The sequence below is a fragment of the Schistocerca americana genome, chromosome X, assembly GCF_021461395.2.
Source record: "Schistocerca americana isolate TAMUIC-IGC-003095 chromosome X, iqSchAmer2.1, whole genome shotgun sequence".
NCBI classification, from domain to species: Eukaryota; Metazoa; Arthropoda; class Insecta; order Orthoptera; family Acrididae; genus Schistocerca; species Schistocerca americana.
Window position 1 is genome coordinate 434,132,659 of NC_060130.1, and position 20,005 is coordinate 434,152,663.

Consider the following 20,005-nt stretch of genomic DNA (forward strand, 5'->3'; position numbering starts at 1 on the left):
GGTGGATGTTGAAATAACTGATTGTGAAACAGAAAAGCAAATATAGACACTTAGTAATGGAAAGGCATTAGAACCAGATGAGATGCCTGTAATATTCTACAAAGATTATGTCAATGAACTTGCTCCCCTTCTAGCAGCAGTTTTTTGTAGTTCACTGTAGCAACAAAGAGTACCTCTTGCCTGGAAAAACACAGAGGTCATTACCATTTTGAAGAAGCGTCATAGGACAGATGAACATGATTATAGGCCTATATCATTGATGTCAATCTGTTTTAGAATTATGGAACATGTTTTACACTTAAGAATTATGATATTTTTGGAGAAAATATAAAAATCAACATGGATTCCACAAACAGAGAGAGCCTGTGAAGCCCAGCTCACTCTTGTCCTCCACGAGATCCATAGTGCCGTAAACATCAGTGCTCAGGTTGATGCCATGTTGCACAAGTTCAGGGAGGTATTTTACATTGTCCTGCACTGCCGTTTAGTGAAAAAAAAATGAGCTTACTGAGAATTGCACCAGATTTGTGACTAGACTCAAGACTTCTTTGTGAATAGAACACAATGCGCTGCTATTAATGGAACAAAATTCACAAATGTAAAGGTAATTTCCAAGGAAGTGTGATGGGATCATTACTGGTTACAACATATATAAATGACCTAGCAGAAAGCATTGGAAACTCTTTAAGACTGTTTGCAGAAGATACACTTCTCTATCAGAAAGCTGTGATGCCAAAAAACAGTACTAATTTGCAGAATGACATACAGAGTATTGATAAATGGTGGAGGTTCTGGCAGTTGACGCTGAACATGAATAAGTGTAACATATTGTGCATACATAGGAAAAGAAATCCAGTACTATACTGTTGATGACAAATTGCTGGAAACAGTATCTACCATAAAGTACCTACGAGTAACTATAAGAGTTAACTTAAACAGAATGACCACATAAAACAAACAGTACGAAAAGCAGATGCAGTACTGAGATTCATAGGAAGAATCTTAAGGAAATTTAACTAATCCATGAAAGAAGTCGCTTGAAAGGTGCTTGTTCAACTGATTCTTGGGTACTGTTTATCAGTCTGGGATCCTTACCAGGTACATCTGCATTTACATGATTACTCTGATATTCACAATAAAGTGCCTGGCAGAGGGTTCAATGATATGAAAGACAGAGAAGGTGAGAAAATCCAACAAAGGGCAGTGCATTCATCATGGGATCCTTTGGTCAGTGTGAAAGGTATGAATGGTGAGCTCCATGTGGTTCCCAAGCAGGAGTAAGATCACATGTGCCTCTGGCCACACTACCGCTGACACCACAAAACTGCCAAGCATCTCTACTCTCGTGTCGTGAAAGAGTTTACTGGAGGGTGGAATGTTACTCTGCTATCTTCAGTGATGAGAGTAGGTTCTGGCTGTACACAAATGATAATCGTACACATATATTGCATATACCTGGTGAACTGCCTATTCCAGAGTGCATTAATCCACAATAAACAGGTCCCATCCCAGGCTTCATTGAGTGGGGGTACATCAGTTACAACTAGCAGTCACATGTGGTGTGTCTATAGGGTAAAGTAACCAGTGCCCACTAAGTTGCACAAGCTATTATCCCTGTTCCACTGCCATTTCTTCACAGGAAGGTGATATGCTTTTTCAACAGGACAATGCATGTCCACATACACAACATGCACAACAATTGCCCTGGCCAACAAGATCACCATATCTCTCACCAACAGAACACATAAAGGACATGATGAAGCAGGAACTTACTCAATCTCCATGGCCTGCAAGGACTATTGCCAAATTGCAACAAAAGGTGCAACATGCTTGGGACAATCTGTTACAAGATGCTACTTGGCACCTTTAATATTGTTTGCATATGAGAATACACAACTGCTTTGCCACCAGAAGGAAGTACACTGTGTATTGATGCAACTGGACACCTTTTACTGTGACACATTTCATTTGATCCAAATTTGTTATCACATATTCCTACAGTGATGAAATACCTGTCACTTCACTTGTCAATAGTGACCTAGTCCTTGAGGGTGTTGACTTTTTTTTTCTAGCAGTGTATTTTAATTTGCCTTTTATTTTCCCAGTTACCTTACAATACAACATCATTTAGTGTCTTATTTGAGCAAGAGAATTTGATTGTATTGGGAATGATGTTTACGAATTGTAGCAAACAGTGCTGATGTAATGATAAGGGTATGTGTTCTTCTGACTGTCCAGTTACAAAAATTATTTATGTTATTTTTTTTGAAATGCCACTTGCCTTATCAGTCCCCCCGCCCCCCCCCCCCTGCCCCTCTCCCCCCCCCCTCAAGCATACTGAACCTTTGGATCCCATGTACAATTATTAATCATTCTTACAGCCTATCTACAATTGTTCCTTTGATAATTGTACATAATGTAGTTATTTTAATTTTAATTTGTTAAAATATTATATTTAAAATTTACATTATATGCTTAAGCTGATGAATAAACTACAAAAAAATGTGTAAGAGCCAGAAATCTTAGAACTGGTGTTAATGTAACAACAGACTTAGCATATTTAGAAATGCTGTTAGGGGAGAGCCATCTAATGTGTTAAGTATTTATAGCTTCTGAGGTTATGCTGTCTGCTGTTCATTAAATCCATTTTATTGCATGCAGCTGTTGTTACAATATTGTGAGATAAAAAATGGGGGGGGGGAGGGAGGAGGGAGGCTTGGGTGGAGGGTGTCAGAGGTACTAATATTGTGTGGGGTTCCCTTGACATAAATGTAAACATAATTAAGATCATGGACTGACTTATATTGTATGATTAAAAGCAGCAGATGGCTCCTCGTAAAACTAATGTGCAAACAGTGATACAGTATTCATCATATAGAACATACAGATGACTTTCGTCATCTCAAAGGGCACACTTTAGTCATCTCAACAGGGCACTCCAGATAGTATGAGGGTGTGCTGAAAAGTAATACCTCCCAAGTTTTAATGTGAAACCTATTGCTATTTTTCAAATAAAATATACTTTATTAACATTCTACATCTTAATTGGTTGGTTTTTGGGGGCTCAATAGTGCTCAATAGTGGCCATGGAGGTGAACAATTCCCAGTCAGCCCATATGCAGGGGCGCCCAGATGAGTGACACTGTAGCAGTGACAGAAAGATCGGAAAGTGGTCAATACCACACAAGTCGTCATGCACACTCCATTGGACAGATGGTAAAAGGATAGGGCTGCAGATCGAAAGGTCAATGGCTGAGTATGTGCTATGTGCCACACTGAAATGTGTGAAGGCACCGCACCATTATTTAAGCGGGGAAAGGTCGAGCTGTGCCAACACTTGCTCAATGACAGTACCTTGGCCTGTTGCCACTGATCCACCCCACAGAGGTTTATGGGTGTTGAAGTCGCCCAGTAACAGAAAAGGTGGCAGCAATAAGGCTATAAGCACAGCCAAAACATACTGCAGGACATCACCATCCCGTGGAAGATAGAGGCTGCACACAGTAACAGCCTGAGCCATCCACACCCGAACAGCGACAGCTTCTAAAGGTGTTTGAAGAGGGACACACTCGCTGTAAAGAGAGTTAAGGTTGTAGATGCAGATGCCACCAGATACCCTCACATAAGCTGTCCAGTTCTTATAATAATCCCGAGAACCAAGGAGGGCGGGGGTTCGCATCGCCGGAAACCAAGTTTCCTGAAGAGCAATGCAGAGGAAAGGGGAAAGGCTGAGAAGTTGTCAAAGCTCAGCAAGGTGTTGGAAAAAACCACTGCAATTCCACTGGAGAATGACATTGTCCATGGCCAAAAAAGGCGTGAAGGGGCCGAGGAGGCAGATTACACTGCTGGGTCACCTGCTGCCACCAATTGCGTACCTATGGGAGTGACATCCATCGTGTCTGAGGGACCGGTGAGATCTAGGTCCTCAGTGGACACCAGAATCTCCACCTCATCCTCAGATGCAGAGCTGGTAGGTAACGATGGTAGTTGGGGTGCCACCGCAATTTCCTTCGTCTTAGGGGTCTTCGGTTTTGATTTCTTGCGCTGTTCCTTGGGTTGCTCTAGCTGGGAGGGCTGCTTTGATTCAGTCTCCGGGACTGAAGAGGACTGCGAAGCCCTACAACCAGCTACCTGGGGCTTCTTCAACCACTGGCGGGTGTCTGCTTTGCCACTGGTAGGAACCTGGGAAGGGAGAGACCCAAGGGACCCCTTCCTAGTGAGAGAAGCCGAAGAAGACTTACGCTTCTCTGGCTTAGAGGTGGGGATGGATGTCCCCGATGGTTGGGCGGGTGCTGCTCCTGAGGTAGGTAGTGCGGGAGCAACAGGGAGGGAAGTGCCCCCCACCATCAAGGGGGCAGGTGTGGTCTTTCAGCTCTGAGAGCGGACTGTAATTTGTGCAATGGATGGAGCTGTAACAGGAGTGACAGTGGCGGCGTAAGATGTTGTCATGTGCATGGGATGGAGCTGTGCAAATTTCCTTTTAGCCTCAGTGTAGGTCAGTTGGTCCAGGGTCTTGTATTCCATTATTTTCCTTCCCTTCTGTATAATCCTACAGTCTGGCGAGCAAGGGGGATAGTGCTCTCCGCAGTTAACACAGATGGGAGGCAGGGCACATGGAGTATTGTGATGGGATGGACAACCACAATCTCGAAATATGAGGCTGGAAGCACAGCGGGAAGATGTACGGCCGAACTTACAACACTTAAAGCACCACATCAGGGGAGGGATATATGGCTTGACATCACAGCTGTAGACCATCACCTTCACCTTCTCAGGTAATGTGTCACCCTCGAAGGCCAAGATGAAGGCACCGGGGGCAACCTGATTATCCCTTGGACCCCGGTGGATGCGCCAGACGAAATGGACACCTCGTCACCCTAAGTTGATGTGCAGCTCATCATCAGACTATAAAAGAAGATCCCTGTGGAAGATAATGTCCTGGACGATATTTAAGCTTTACCATATGTAAGCTTTTATGGTGTGTGATAGTAACTGAAACATCCCCAAACTTGCCATAAGTGAGTAACCTTCATGACTGGCCAGAGGATGCTGTTTTTATCAGAACTGACCCAGAGCGCATTTTGGACAAGCCCTCCACTTACCCAAACTTGTCCTCTAAATGCTCTACAAAGAACTGAGGCTTCGTCGCCATGAAAGACTCCCCATCAGCTCTCATTCAAACTAGGAAATGGGGCAAATAAGTCTCGCTGCCATCCTTAGCCTTTCGTTCCTCCCACAGTGTGGCTAAGGAGGGGAACGATATTGGATTGTATTTCTCCCCATGGGCGCCACCCAGCCTCAGGAAGGGCCACCTGGCAGGATGGCCATTGCCAGGAGTCCCAATGCCCCAGGGAGACAGGCATCTACTCCTTGGTATACATGGGGAGTTAACGACACAGGCATCAGCAGAGCGATCCCCGTGTTGTCAGGGGGCTACCACCAACAGGGTACATGGTGGCCCCACCACAACTGACTGGCTACCGTGCTGGATATTAGGTGCAAGGAAGTCCATGGTCGTCGTCTTCACAGAAAGTGACACTGCACAGTGCATGGCAGAAATCGCACCCCAAGAGATGGAGAATGAGCGGGACTGCAATGCGACAACGAGAAATCAGGCAAAAGATCTCAATGCATGATGGACACAGTGCACCATGTAAGGTGCCCTTCCCCAATTGGCTTGCTCTTCAGAAAATTTTGGAAATATGGAGGTCAAACCCAAGAGGGGACCATCACATAAAGGCCGATACGTGTGAGACTCCTTTTAGTCGCCTCTTATGACAGGCAGAAATACCACGGGCCTATTCTAACCCCCGAACCTGCGGGTGGGGGTTACATCTTAATTATTCATGTTTACATATTTATTTCTCTACACAGTCACCCTGGAGACAAATACATTTCTCCTAATGAGACACCAGTTTGTTGATACCGCCACCGCAGAATGTTTGACTTTGTTGGTAGAGCCACAATTTCACCTCTGCTTGCACTGCTTCATCACTATCAAAGTGAAGTCCTTAAAATGTTTTCTTTAGGTTTTGGAAACAGATGAAAATCAGACGTGGCCAAGTTGGGACTGCATGGAGAACAATCAATGACAGACAACCCAAGGCCCAAGGGGTTGGATTGTTGCAGATGCTGCAGTGTTTGAGTGAGGTCTGGCACTATCATGCTGAAGCATAGGGTGCTCCATATGTGGGCAAACTCTTCAAATTCATGAAACTTGATTACAGCATGCTGTTTCACATGGAATGACTACATTACCCACTGCCATGTCACACACTACAATTTGGAGCCCTCAAGAAGCAGAGGGCTGCAACTTGCACCTGCGACGCGGGAAAGTCGACCGAGTAATGTGCATCATGTGTAATACTTCAACTAATATTGAGACTAGTATACAAAATTCAGAGGCCTTAGTTTTCAGCATGCCCTCATAAAACGGAAACGTGATGAAATATTTACAGCTAAAATGTGATCAAGGCTATTCACACTACTTCTCTCTTATCTTTACAGACTAACAATGAAATGCCAGCAGATGAGATTTTAGTAAAACCTGTCATAAAGTTAAAGAATGGACAAAGTATTCTGGTTTAGTTGGCATTACTTAATTTTGTTGCAGAAATATGTTACATGTAGAGTAATAGGACAACCACGAACATGTGTTTGCCATAATTAATATAAAAATGGACCAGCAAAGTCAATATAGATCCTGTACCAAGGATTGTGAGCTTTAGGCATGGAGGCCAAAGATGGTCAGGAGCTTCCCGATTTTCTGCACACCTCCCATAGTCACAGACTTTGTCCCTGTTGATCTGTGACTGAGAAACATGTCACCAGTCCAGGTTCTTAGTGCAGGTCATTGTTGATTGGCTGTGGTGGATGAGACAAAATTGTAACTTGTAAGCTTTTGGGGAACCATGAAGTATTCTTTTCATGGCTCCAAGCAAACTGTTGGAGAAAGGTGGTGGTAGAATCTGAAGAGAGTATGCAGAGAAAAAGCAGCAGCATGTGTCAAACATATAAGGTTGCTGTAGGTATCACAATATCTGCTGGAGAGTGGGATACCTCTCAGTTTTTTGTGAAACTGTTACTGCAATGGTAAGAAAGTAATTTCAAGAATTTTGTAGCTTACTGTTTACATGTAAACATAAATCTTTATGCTGATTGAATACAGAATAGAGTTCTATGAAGAAATGCAATAATGTAACAACTCTCAAGTGCTTGTGGTCAGTTTGAAATGTCTCTCCTAGTTGTAGGTACTGAGAAGTCACACCCACTGTTGCAAGTACTGTTTGGTTTCATCAGTTATATTGCAAAGTGGAACAAAAAGGGACAAGAAGGGCTTACAGTCCATTGTCATGTGAATCCATGCACAATAATGTTAAATATGGAAGTTTTCTATGTTGTGTCTGGTAACAAAACCAGCTTCTCAATCTCTGTATAGTTTTTCTGGGACTAGATGAAGGTCTTGGAGGCTTACATTGATTGTTCAGTTGTTACCCTTATTCACAATTCTCTATACTACATCATGAAATTTTTAAAGAGGTATGTATGTTTCAATAGAGTAACAAAAACATAAATTAAGTAGTAAACAAGTGTAAATCACTCATATATATGGTCAGCGCCGGCCGCAGTGGCCGTGCGGTTCTGGCGCTGCAGTCCGGAACCATTTTATGGTCAGCAGTTGACTTATTCCACATAATAGTAAATAATGATAAACATGAATCAGGAAAATTCTCTAAAGTCTGTACTACTGTTATGAATACTGTATATAATTAGCAGCAAATAATTGTAACAGGGAAATATGTAAAACAATTTGCTAAACCCCATACTCATAGATATAACCATCTGTTTTAGCAGATTCAGTCCCACCATATACCTCCCCCCCCCCCCCCCCCCTCTCTCTCTCTCTCTCTCTGTGTGTGTGTCAAGTAATATATTTTCAAATACAACACAGTGAAATATACTGACAGGACAAATTTTGTGCATGGAGTGACAGGAGAGGTATGAATCTAAGAGAGAAGTGCATATATGGGTGTGACATAAGGCTAATTTTGGATGCTGGAATACCACTCTGGAGGTAGAAAGTAAGTAGTAGCAAAAGTAGGTCGTAAATTGTATTTTTTACACTTGGATCTGAGTAGGTCGCACAGTCAAAGTGGTGACAAAGCAATTAAATGATAAATTCATGAAGAGGTTGTCACTGTGAACTTCTGGTGTTAGCTTTCACTGACAATCCTAATATATGGATCATAGACCAAACCATCGTGTGATCTACTTATATGCTACCCAGTCTGTGTTTTGGTCCTCAACTTCTATCCATTGCTCAGTATGCTGAAAGCCCTCTTTGAGCTGACAATTTATAGTGCACTTCCTTCAGTTTCTCATGAACCACAGTTATGTGATGGTCTGATGTTAACAGCAACAAATATATTCCCTTGCTGACACTTATCTATTCTAAAAGTTAAAAAAGTCATATTATTTTCAGTTTACATACAGTAATTTATCTCTCACTGGTTTTCATTAAGGTATCACTTGCAGCCAACTTCATTGTCACAAATTTTCATAGACAAATTAAAAACTGTTTCACTTTTCTGACACATCAACTATAAACATACATAAAAATAGGTCTTACGCACCTGCCTTGCAGATCCACTCGACGTACCCATTGAGCTCACGTTCCAGCTGCTGCTGCCTACGCAGCTTCAGGAACGTCTGACGGTTTTCAACTTTCTCTCTCTCCTTGGCAAATTCTCTGGTAAGGAAAAGGAAACTGGTGCAGTAACTACTGGGGAACTACAGTAAGTCATGCAGTCTTACCACATCCTATGGCAAGGTGTTAAAATAATGTGCTTATATGGAACTGCATACAGTTATACACAAAATTAAGTCACTAGAACAACAATATCTTATTCAATGTCTTTTCATCAAGACAGATTCAGTATTTGCAGTACAAAAGGTAGTACAAGGAACTGAAAGCAGTTCTTTTTACAAGATTTTAAATAGCAACATCATAAATCAAAATATTTGGATAAATACTGGTACTGCAGAGCTACAGAATGATAATACTTATTATTATAATACTAACAGGTTTCAGGAAATGTCAACTAACTTTTAAAAGCAACAAAGTTATGGGCATAATAAGGAGGTTATTTCATAGTGCCAATATAAGAACATCACACATCTGTGACTGGAAAGCTTTAAGGGCATCAATTTAATGTATCTCACAAAATTGTAACTTGTTTATATGTAACTAGTTCATACCTATTGCACGATCGTAAAGCCATCAATGATAATTGTTTAACGAATGGCAAACAATGTAAAAAACTGTGGGATATCAGTACTCTTCACTGGCAGCAGTACTGACTTTCTTGCATATTTTACAAATGGAATGACCTAGAATGAATCTTTCACTCTGTGTGCTAGACTGAAATTCAAACACAGAACTTTACCTTTCAGGGGCATTGCTATTAACAGCTGAGCTGTTTGGCCTGACTCACAGTCTGCCCAGTTTTAATTATAACCAGGGGCAGCTTCTGAGATAGTGCCGCTGTGCCGTGGCACCCCTTGTATAAAAAAGAAAGAAAGAGAAATCTATGCGAACTGTGCATAAAACATTGTTTCGGAGTACGTGTTTTCTAATTTGAAGAGGCACATTTTGCCTTGTGCGCTCTCGCGGTAGTTTTCTGAAGCTTGGAGCCAACAGCAGATTGGCACCATCTGCTCTCATAAAGCGCTGTGTGAAAGGCTCGGTCACTGGTTTCTTCATGCTTCTTACGGCTGAGTGAAGCCACAACTAGTCTCACTCAGAGCTTTACATTCCTTCTGCCAGAGAGCAGTAAAGTGCAGGACCTATAGAAGCATGATCTGCCATCTAATGATCCTGTTAGAAATTATCAGGGTGCAGATGTATTGTAATTCAGTTTTACAGTCCTTCTGCAAGTTAATGCTTATGCATTCCTAAACACTAATTAATGCTTAATTAAATCAAATACAGAAATAATACACTTAAATATCATTATAAACAGCTATATGTAATTTGAATATAATTATGCCCTTAGATTTTGAAACGAAGAGAGATTTTTTCAATACTGGTATTCCAAGAAAAGGTGTAGTATTTCTATTTACACTTATTATGTTTGTGTAATACAGTCCTGTGCAAACATGTTGTTATTGTGAGGTCAGGTAATTGACCATATATAGCTGTCTGCACAGTGTTATCTGTAACGGAAAATTCAGTTGACTGTGAAAATAGCAAACATGAACAAAGTAAATGAGTTATTAAAAATGCCATTTAGTAACAGGACTCTCAGATAAAAAACACTCCCAAATCTGAATCTGCAGCAGCAAACAAAAAATTGATACAGTACATTCAGTCCAGAAATCTACCAAAAGAACAAATGGACTTGTGGTTGTGAAGAAAGCAATGCTGTTTTTTGTTTTCCTTGTCCGTTACTTGGGGGTGATGTTCACTAGTGCAAGACCGGAATAACTGATATTGGGCATATATGGTCTAAAATGAAAGTACATGAAATGTAAAAGCAACACATGAATAATGTCCTTAATCTTTCATTTCTAGGTAAAACAAACATTCAGCAGAAATTAGATTCACAATATAGACAAACAATTGACAGCCACAACAAAAGTGTAGAAAAGAATAGATATATATTGAATTTAATTGTAAATTGTATTCAGTTCTGTGGTGCTTTGGAACTGCCTCTCAGGGGCCACAATGAATCTGATGCCTCTCAAAATAAGGGGATTTTTCGTGAGCTAATTCAGTTCAGCGCAGAAATGGATAAAGATCTTCAAGTTCATCTCATTCAAGCATCAGTATTCAGAGGCATTTCTAAGACTGTTCAGAATGATCTACTGAAATGCACTTTGGAAGTGAACTGTGATGAAGTTCGTAAAGAAATAAAATGCGTCAATTATTATGTTGCAATAATCTCGGATGAAAGTGCAGATGTCTCTTGTGAATTTCAATTGGTTATTGTTTTGCATTATGTTGTTGAAGGAAAACCCGTTGAAAGATTTTGGAAGTTTGTTAAACCAGAAAGTCAGAATGCTCATACTACATCTGCGAGTATTCTGAAATATATTGAACCATTAATTGGCGATGACCACACAAAACTCATAGCTCAGAGTTACAATAGTGCAAACACTATGAGTGTCAAGTTGAACAGGGTTCAGAAATTAATTAAAGACAAATATCCAAATGCAAACTACATTCATTTTATTCACATCAGTTTGGCCTCATGTCTGCGGCAGCCTCTGTTAATCGCAAAGCCTGCATCTTTTTTGCACACCTTTCAGGTAATTCTTCTTTCTTTTCTAACTCGCCACAGAAATCAAAAGCGTTGCATAGCATTATTCAAAAATGCTTGCCCCATGTGTGACAAGATGTAACTACCATTTGTGAGTAGTAAAAGATGTTTTTGAAAACAAGGAAAAACTTTTCAATGCTAGGCCTGAGTTGAGAGCAGTTGCTGGTGCATTTCCATTCCTTTCACTGATTGTAGAGGATGAACTCTGTAACACATTCGACAAGACTGCTAAAGTTTTGAAACTGCTAATTGTGACACCTATCTTGAGATCAGAAGCTGAGCGGTGCTTTTCAATGCTTGAGAGAATTAAAACATTCCTACAAAACACCATGAAAGAAGAATGACTGAGTGTCTTAGGGATGCTAACCTGTGAAAAGTCATTCGTGTGTAAAATTGAAGATTTCAGTTTGAATGAGAGATTTATTTGCCAACAAGAAGGCGTGATGAATTGATTTACAATATAATTCCTATCAATTGTTTTGAAGCTGTCTTCCCAAAGTCATGGATTTGCTGCTACTGGTGAGTACAATGCCTTTAGTTTTAGATGTTAGTAATTTGATTAAATTTGCTTCGCAAAATCCAGATTATAAGTTCGAATAATTTATACATGCTCTATTATTTCTTGTACTGTCACTTTTTCTGGCAGTCGGCCATGAACGTAAAACAAACGGGGAGTTCTGGCTGTCAAGGGGAAAAGAGCAGAGTGGGGGGACAAGCCATGCCACCCTCGCACAAGGCTGGCAGCCTATGTCCATGTTCTCTGTTCCTAAGACATAATTGATGTAATAATGTATATATGGATCGCTGATTCCATCTGATGTTGTGAGAGCCATATTTGAACCCTGTGACAGAACAAGATTGCTCTCCACACTCATTTCAAAATAAGAAAAGGAAACAATGAGCAAGCACAACTCAAAAGCTAAGCGGAGCACATACGGCTGCTAGAGTGCAATTGTTAGCTGAGTTTGGTTATATTGTTACATGGTAGTTCAGGCCCGATCTCCACTGGTATCTTAAGCAACTATACATCAAAACACCCCCTGCTTATGACTGCTATGTAAAAGTGACCGAACATACCCTGTGAGGACTAAAGAATTGCGCTGTTCATATGTGTGCTCATGCGCGTATGTGCGATAGAAATTTTCAAAGTTAGTGTTACATTTTATATTTCATGCAGACATGGAAACACACTCTCTCTCTCTCTCTCTCTCTCTCTCATGCAAACACTTGCTATCATGTTCTCCAGGAATATATACAACTCTTTCTGTGCATAAAAAGGGTGCTGTTGTAATAAGTGTTTATTTCTGTTTCCCTATATATTTTGTTTGATATAATATCTTGTGAAATATATGAATTATCGACAAAATTCCATAATAGATTCAGTGCTACCAATCTAAGATTTTTTAGCACTGCCAATGGAATGCCTCAGTGGCCGCCACTGATTATAACGCTCTCTCCTACTTTGTGGCCCTTCGAGAGTTGTGGCTGGATAACTGAGTTGGTAAGACCAATGTCCAAAGTACAAAGTTCTGGATGAAGGCATAGTCCACTATACACAGAATTAATCTGTCAGGAAGTTTCACAATGAATTATATTTGCAATGCCAGAACCACTGAAAAACATAAAACTAGTCCTCTCTTTTCAAAATGTAAATAAGACACTGTAAGTATCATAGCTACATAATGCCCTGTAAAAACGCTTCACAACATCAGAAGAAAAACTGGGTCATTCACACAACGACATCAATACTTTTCCAGATGCTCTCATCTTAAGGAAAAAAATTTAGTTAAATAACTTGATCGTCAGCGTGCTCCCATACATAGTGCCTACTTGCATACTTAAATACCTGGCTTTTTACTGAACTGTATTACATAACCAGTTCATCATTTAGTCAGTATTTATAATTATCTTATTAAAGTTTTCAAAATGCCTACAGTGAGTATTTTACTGCTTTGCTTAGTGTGTACAGTTAACAGCAAGAATCTGGGAAGAAGGAGTTGGTAACAAAAAGGAAAACGTTTCACAAATTTATAACATGATGGAGAAAGAAACTGAGTATAACTGGTACTTAACATTCATCTGTGAAATAGTGTTGTAAAATAGCACTGACAAGTTTGATAGTAACATCACAGCATGTTACATTCATTGTAATGAGGGAACAAAATTACACTCCTGGAAATGGAAAAAAGAACACATTGACACCGGTGTGTCAGACCCACCATACTTGCTCCGGACACTGCGAGAGGGCTGTACAAGCAATGATCACACGCACGGCACAGCGGACACACCAGGAACCGCGGTGTTGGCCGTCGAATGGCGCTAGCTGCGCAGCATTTGTGCACCGCCGCCGTCAGTGTCAGCCAGTTTGCCGTGGCATACGGAGCTCCATCGCAGTCTTTACACAGGTAGCATGCCGCGACAGCGTGGACGTGAACCGTATGTGCAGTTGACGGACTTTGAGCAAGGGCGTATAGTGGGCATGCGGGAGGCCGGGTGGACGTACCGCCGAATTGCTCAACACGTGGGGCGTGAGGTCTCCACAGTACATCGATGTTGTCGCCAGTGGTCGGCGGAAGGTGCACGTGCCCGTCGACCTGGGACCGGACCGTAGTGACGCACGGATGCACGCCAAGACCGTAGGATCCTATGCAGTGCCGTAGGGGACCGCACCGCCATTTCCCAGCAAATTAGGGACACTGTTGCTCCTGGGGTATCGGCGAGGACCATTCGCAACCGTCTCCATGAAGCTGGGCTACGGTCCCGCACACCGTTAGGCCGTCTTCCGCTCACGACCCAACATCGTGCAGCCCGCCTCCAGTGGTGTCGCGACAGGCGTGAATGGAGGGACGAATGGAGACGTGTCGTCTTCAGCGATGAGAGTCGCTTCTGCCTTGGTGCCAATGATGGTCGTATGCGTGTTTGGCGCCGTGCAGGTGAGCGCCACAATCAGGACTGCATACGACCGAGGCACACAGGGCCAACACCCGGCATCATGGTGTGGGGAGCGATCTCCTACACTGGCCGTACACCACTGGTGATCGTCGAGGGGACACTGAATAGTGCACGGTACATCCAAACCGTCATCGAACCCATCGTTCTACCATTCCTAGACCGGCAAGGGAACTTGCTGTTCCAACAGGACAATGCACGTCCGCATGTATCCCGTGCCACCCAACGTGCTCTAGAAGGTGTAAGTCAACTACCCTGGCCAGCAAGATCTCCGGATCTGTCCCCCATTGAGCATGTTTGGGACTGGATGAAGCGTTGTCTCACGCGGTCTGCACGTCCAGCACGAACGCTGGTCCAACTGAGGCGCCAGGTGGAAATGGCATGGCAAGCCATTCCACAGGACTACATCCAGCATCTCTACGATCGTCTCCATGGGAGAATAGCAGCCTGCATTGCTGCGAAAGGTGGATATACACTGTACTAGTGCCGACATTGTGCATGCTCTGTTGCCTGTGTCTATGTGCCTGTGGTTCTGTCAGTGTGATCATGTGATGTATCTGACCCTAGGAATGTGTCAATAAAGTTTCCCCTTCCTGGGACAATGAATTCACGGTGTTCTTATTTCAATTTTCAGGAGTGTATTTTCCTGTTAATCTTAAACTGTCACTCTCCCACATGTTTATTTTATCTTATTAGAGTTGTTGCAAATTATATTCTAGCAAAATGAAATCTACAACATTCACACAGCTCCAGAGTTTGTGTGTCACCAGTTTTAGGTTACAAAGAAATAGTACAATACCCATCAGCCTTGATCCACAGCACATTTAAATCTAAATCTTATAAAAGTTTTAGATTTTGTTCTTTTCCTTGTAAGAAATTACCTTTGTACAAAGTAACTTTACTTTTTAGTACAGCAGAAAACTATATTTTTAAAGTGCACCACAAATAGCAGAAATAATTTAAAATGTGATTTTATGTATCAAAGTATTTTAGGCTAGTATGGAGGGGGGCACTGTATATTTGGTATGGCTTCAACAGAAGTAAAGAAACATCACAAAAACAACCAATAAATGTTGAAAAGAAGAAAAATACTTTAAAAGTCCCAGGAAAGTGATGAATTTTGTGATATATAACTGCTTGATGACAGCAGCATTTTTGCCGTGTGGGATGATGTCAAAATCAGAATACCGTTTACTATGCAAGACCTGTATGATATTGTGGATGAAACTGAATTATTTGAAATATGTCACACAGAAGAAAAAATATAAATGGCAACAATGGGACAGCAAGGCAAAACATTTTGCAGGGTGAACATTAACAAAACAGACAAATTACAGGGATGGATTCCTGACTGGAAATGGAGGAGAAAAGGGTCCTATGAACACGTGGCCTGATATGCATAGTTGCCACAATAGATGGCACTGATGAATAAAAGTTCCTATAACCATGTGTCATGCATTACTTGTGTGTTGCAGGCTGTATGATTGAAACAACGAACTGTAAGCAGCAGAATGGCCTGGTATTCATGTCAGGAACAATGAAGACAACTGACAGAAAGGTAAAGCCACATGTGTTGTGTTGTGAAACTTCCAAGGCTATGTACAATAAACACAAAGTAATATGCAAAAAAGACACTTCTCAAAGAACTGTGCAGTTGTTTCAACAATATTATAGTTTCAAATACTGTGAAACTAGAGTCACGGCTAGTAATGTAAGTGCTCTAGAGAATATAGTGTTTCAACTGAATCATTTCAAGTCAGGAAAGATGTCAGACATGATACCCAAGTTTTGCCAAGTGAATTCAATCATTTTTCTCCAGCATAGAATTCATCACCCACAGGAGAGAAGACTGGAAAATCTAATCTCTAGGCTCAAAAAAGAAAATGAATGACAAAGGTAATAATCAAGAAGATAGTATTGCCTTCGATGTTCATCTTAACAAAGATAAAAGAAAGGATCTAATCTATAACAACTGTGGTGAACATGGCCATTTTGCAGGAGGAAGTCAGAAGCCTAATAACAAAGAACACAGTTCAATATACAAGAAAAATAATCAAAGAATAATGGAATGCTACTTTAAAAACAAAAATAAAATTCAAGAACCATAAACAAGACCTTTCAAGCCCTGTCCTCACTGCAAAAGGACAAACCATAAAGAAGACATTTATTATTTTAAGGACAAAGACAATGCAAAAACAGTACTTTTCGCCCCAGATGACATCAAAGAAGATCCAGTCATTGAAGGAAGCAAGAAAGAAGATATCTCTCAAGAAAACAAGAAAGAAGCAATCACCGAAGAAAAGAAGAGAGAAGACATCAATGAAAAAAAGAAAGAAGACAGTGTATTTCTTGTATAAAAGATTTCAGAAGAAGTAGCAAGAAAGAAGAAATGACCATAGTTGTTGATAGTGTAAGTATAGGATATATGTGTAATGATGTGGACAAATTGAAAAAGGTGGAAGATTATGGTAGTTTTGTGAAAGTCGCCTATCAAGGTGGATCAATGAAGATAGTAGCAATAGGAAAATTTGTGGGTGAATGCCATATTCTCTAGGATGTGGAGGATGTTTGTGAACTGAGTAGAAATCTAATGTCTGTTAATAGTATCACTGAAAAAATTGCACAGCTTTTAGTAAACATTCTATTTAAATCTATAAAGATAAAATACTCATTTTAGAAGGAACAAAAACAAGAAACAGATTGTGTGAAGTGATAACTGAACCAGGAAAGTGACCATTATTGACAGATGGAGAAAACCAATAATGGCAAAAGAAGCAAGGTAATCCAGACATAACTTATACTTCAAAGACAAAATGTGTGATGGAGTACCTAATAGTTTATTCTCATCAGAAAAATTGCATGAAGCTTGTGTGAGAGCTAAGCTAACAAAATATCCATTTTCTACTGTGAGAGAGAGAGAGCAGCACGACCATTTTAAATAATACAAACTGATCTGTGTAGAGAGACAGATCCTCCAACATTCAGTTGATATAGATACTACAAGACTGTATTGGATGACTTCACTCATTTTTGTGTAATCTATTTGTTAAGACATACGTCAGAGGCTGCAAGATCTATAAGAAAATATGTGTTGGAAAGAGAAAATCTGTTCAATGTGAAATTGTCAAAAATAAGATGTGGTGGAGGTGGAGAGTACACCCGCTGTGAAACAGTGTGAAGGAAAAGTAACTGTGCTGGACTGTAGTATTAATTATATTCCTCAACTCAATGAGAAAGCAGAGAAATTAGATCTGACAATAATGAACAAGGCAATAGTAATTAACTGAAGAAAGATCTATATGGACAATCAGTCAAATCAATAAAAAAATGTTACACCTGCAGGAAAGTGGTTTGGCAAAAGACCACAATCTACTAAGACTTCCAACTTTTGGATCAAGACATTTTGGCAAAAATCTAGGCTGCTTGAAGAATCTAGATGAAAAAAGTAACCCATGTACTTCTGTTGGCTATGCTCCAGATGGCTACAGACTGTTTGATACACAAAGAAATGTTACTATTTCAAGAGATGATCAGAGAGTGGCAAAAGAAACTGTGAAGTATCAAATGACTCCCGGGATTGGAATGACTCCTTACCCTCTCCCTTAAAACCCACATCCTTTTGTCTTTCCCTCTCCTTCCCTCTTTCCTGATGAAGCAACCTTGGGTTGTGAAAGCTTGAATATTTGTGTGTGTGTTTGTGCGTTTTTTATTGTGTCTATCAACATACCAGCACTTTCTCATTTGGTAAGTTACAGCATCTTCGTTTAGATACTTTGACACCTGAAGAGTTGTTTCTGCTTTCTTTATTCAAAAACGGCAAAGATGGAGAAAAGAAGACAAAATTGATGTAAATGGTAAATTCAAAATAAAGGCTAAAAAGAGATACACAACAAACAATTCCTTCTATATAAAAGTTTCAATAGTAAAGACACCAGAAATGACAGAAGTCATATAATAATAGAATTTGTTTTAATATACTAATAGAATTTGTTGAGAAACACAGCATGTATATGCTTAACACATTCTCCCATATGAGGGAAACAAAAAATGGAGTTCCAAAAGTTCCACATAGAATGAAAAATGAAACTGTGCAGGATGTGATGGTTGCTTTCAAACTGCAAGTGATCACAGGTTCATACAATACAGAGTACAGTTAGATATATAGTTAAACAGAGACTCATCAGGCAGGAAGTCATAAATGTATATTATGATCATTTATTCATAATATCAAGGTAAACAACATTAAAATAGGTAACATGTTCAGTATCTTGGCAGAAAGAATGTTATACAAACACAGACGGAAGCAGCAATTATTTAACAAAAGAATATCTGCAGTCAGGAAAAGTGAATGCATGTATGAAGCAGGCAAGTGAAAAGAAAGTCTCAAATGAAACAAGCAGCTGTTTAAGAGAAGGTGAGTTTCAAATAAACAATAACTAGGAAATGATTAAATATGCTTAATGAAACAACGCTATTTGTATATTTCTTTGAGACAAAGTGGTAAGATACTAAGAAAATTAAGTAAATGAAACAAGTAAAGAAATAACTGTACGAAGATGATGAAATGGAAGTTTATGCTGGGTAGATGTCATATTTCATAAGGTAATATAACATCTGGCACGATGACAAACTACAGAGAGAAAATTGTTCAAGAATTCCGAGATTCCTTTAAAGGTTTGCACGAAAGAGATGATCAGAAAAACAGATAGGTACTTATGAAAATAATGAAGTTCCTGATAAAATGCAAAAGGATATGAATAAAGCCATTTGTAGTATGGAGAAAGGGAAGTCACGGGGTGATGGTGTTTCAAAAGAAATGCTTAAAGATGGAGGAAAAGACAGATATAAGGTATCTGCTAAATAGTTTACAGAATGTTTGTGAAAGAAGACTGTTGCCCAAAATTACACCAAACTGTAATTGTTCTGTTTTACAAGAAAGGGGAGAGACAAGACATAAAAAACTAAAGACTGAACAGTCTCATATATGCAGTGTACTAGATACTCACTACAACTGCAGCAAAACTGCACATAACAAAGAACATTAGGTTCCAATCACACAAAGGGAGAAGCTGGCTTTAGAAATTGACATAGTACAAAGGACAATCTGCAAGTCATGAACAAAATTACAGAACAGTGCAATGAGTATGAATTACCACTTCGTTTGGGATTCATGGTTTTGAGAAAGCTTTATACTCAGTTTCAACTAAATTGCTACTGATAACCATTGAGAAATGATGTAATGATTCAGTCTATGGCATTATACTGGATAGTACATACATCAATGCAATAGCTCCCGTTGAACTTTGTCAGGGCACTGAAAAATTCCAAATTGAAAGAGGAGTCAAACCAGAAGATTCCATAGCCTCAAAACCAATCTCACCAATCATAGAGGAAGTTTTTGTACCTTCAAACTGAGAAAAACAGAGAAGGAAAGAAGTTAATGGAAGATATCTTAGTCACCTTTGTTTTATACCTGACACTGTACTATTTGCTTTAGTGCAGATAATATACAACAATAAATGGAAGAACTTATTAAATAAAGTATGAAAGCAGACACTTTGAAAATCAATTACAATGAGACTAAAATAATGTATAACTGACATATCAAGAATAAAATAGTACAAATTAACCATGAATCAATGAAGCTATAAAACCAGTTGATGAGTTTGTTGATTTAGGGCAGATGATAAAATCAAAAACAAAAGAAATGAACATGAAAATTAATTGGTCTAGAG

The 20,005-nt window shown here is 40.0% G+C and overlaps 1 protein-coding gene across 1 annotated transcript in view; it reads right to left on the minus strand.

The window, feature by feature from the left end:
- LOC124556062 (voltage-dependent calcium channel type A subunit alpha-1) overlaps positions 1-20,005 on the minus strand; it is a gene marked incomplete at its 3' end in the record, with an annotated part of 507,834 nt that overhangs the window by 402,958 nt on the left and 84,871 nt on the right. Inside the window, exon 8 of the mRNA XM_047130091.1 lies at positions 8,634-8,749. Coding sequence (XP_046986047.1) covers positions 8,634-8,749 — 116 coding nt within the window. The remainder of the gene's footprint in view (positions 1-8,633; positions 8,750-20,005) is intronic.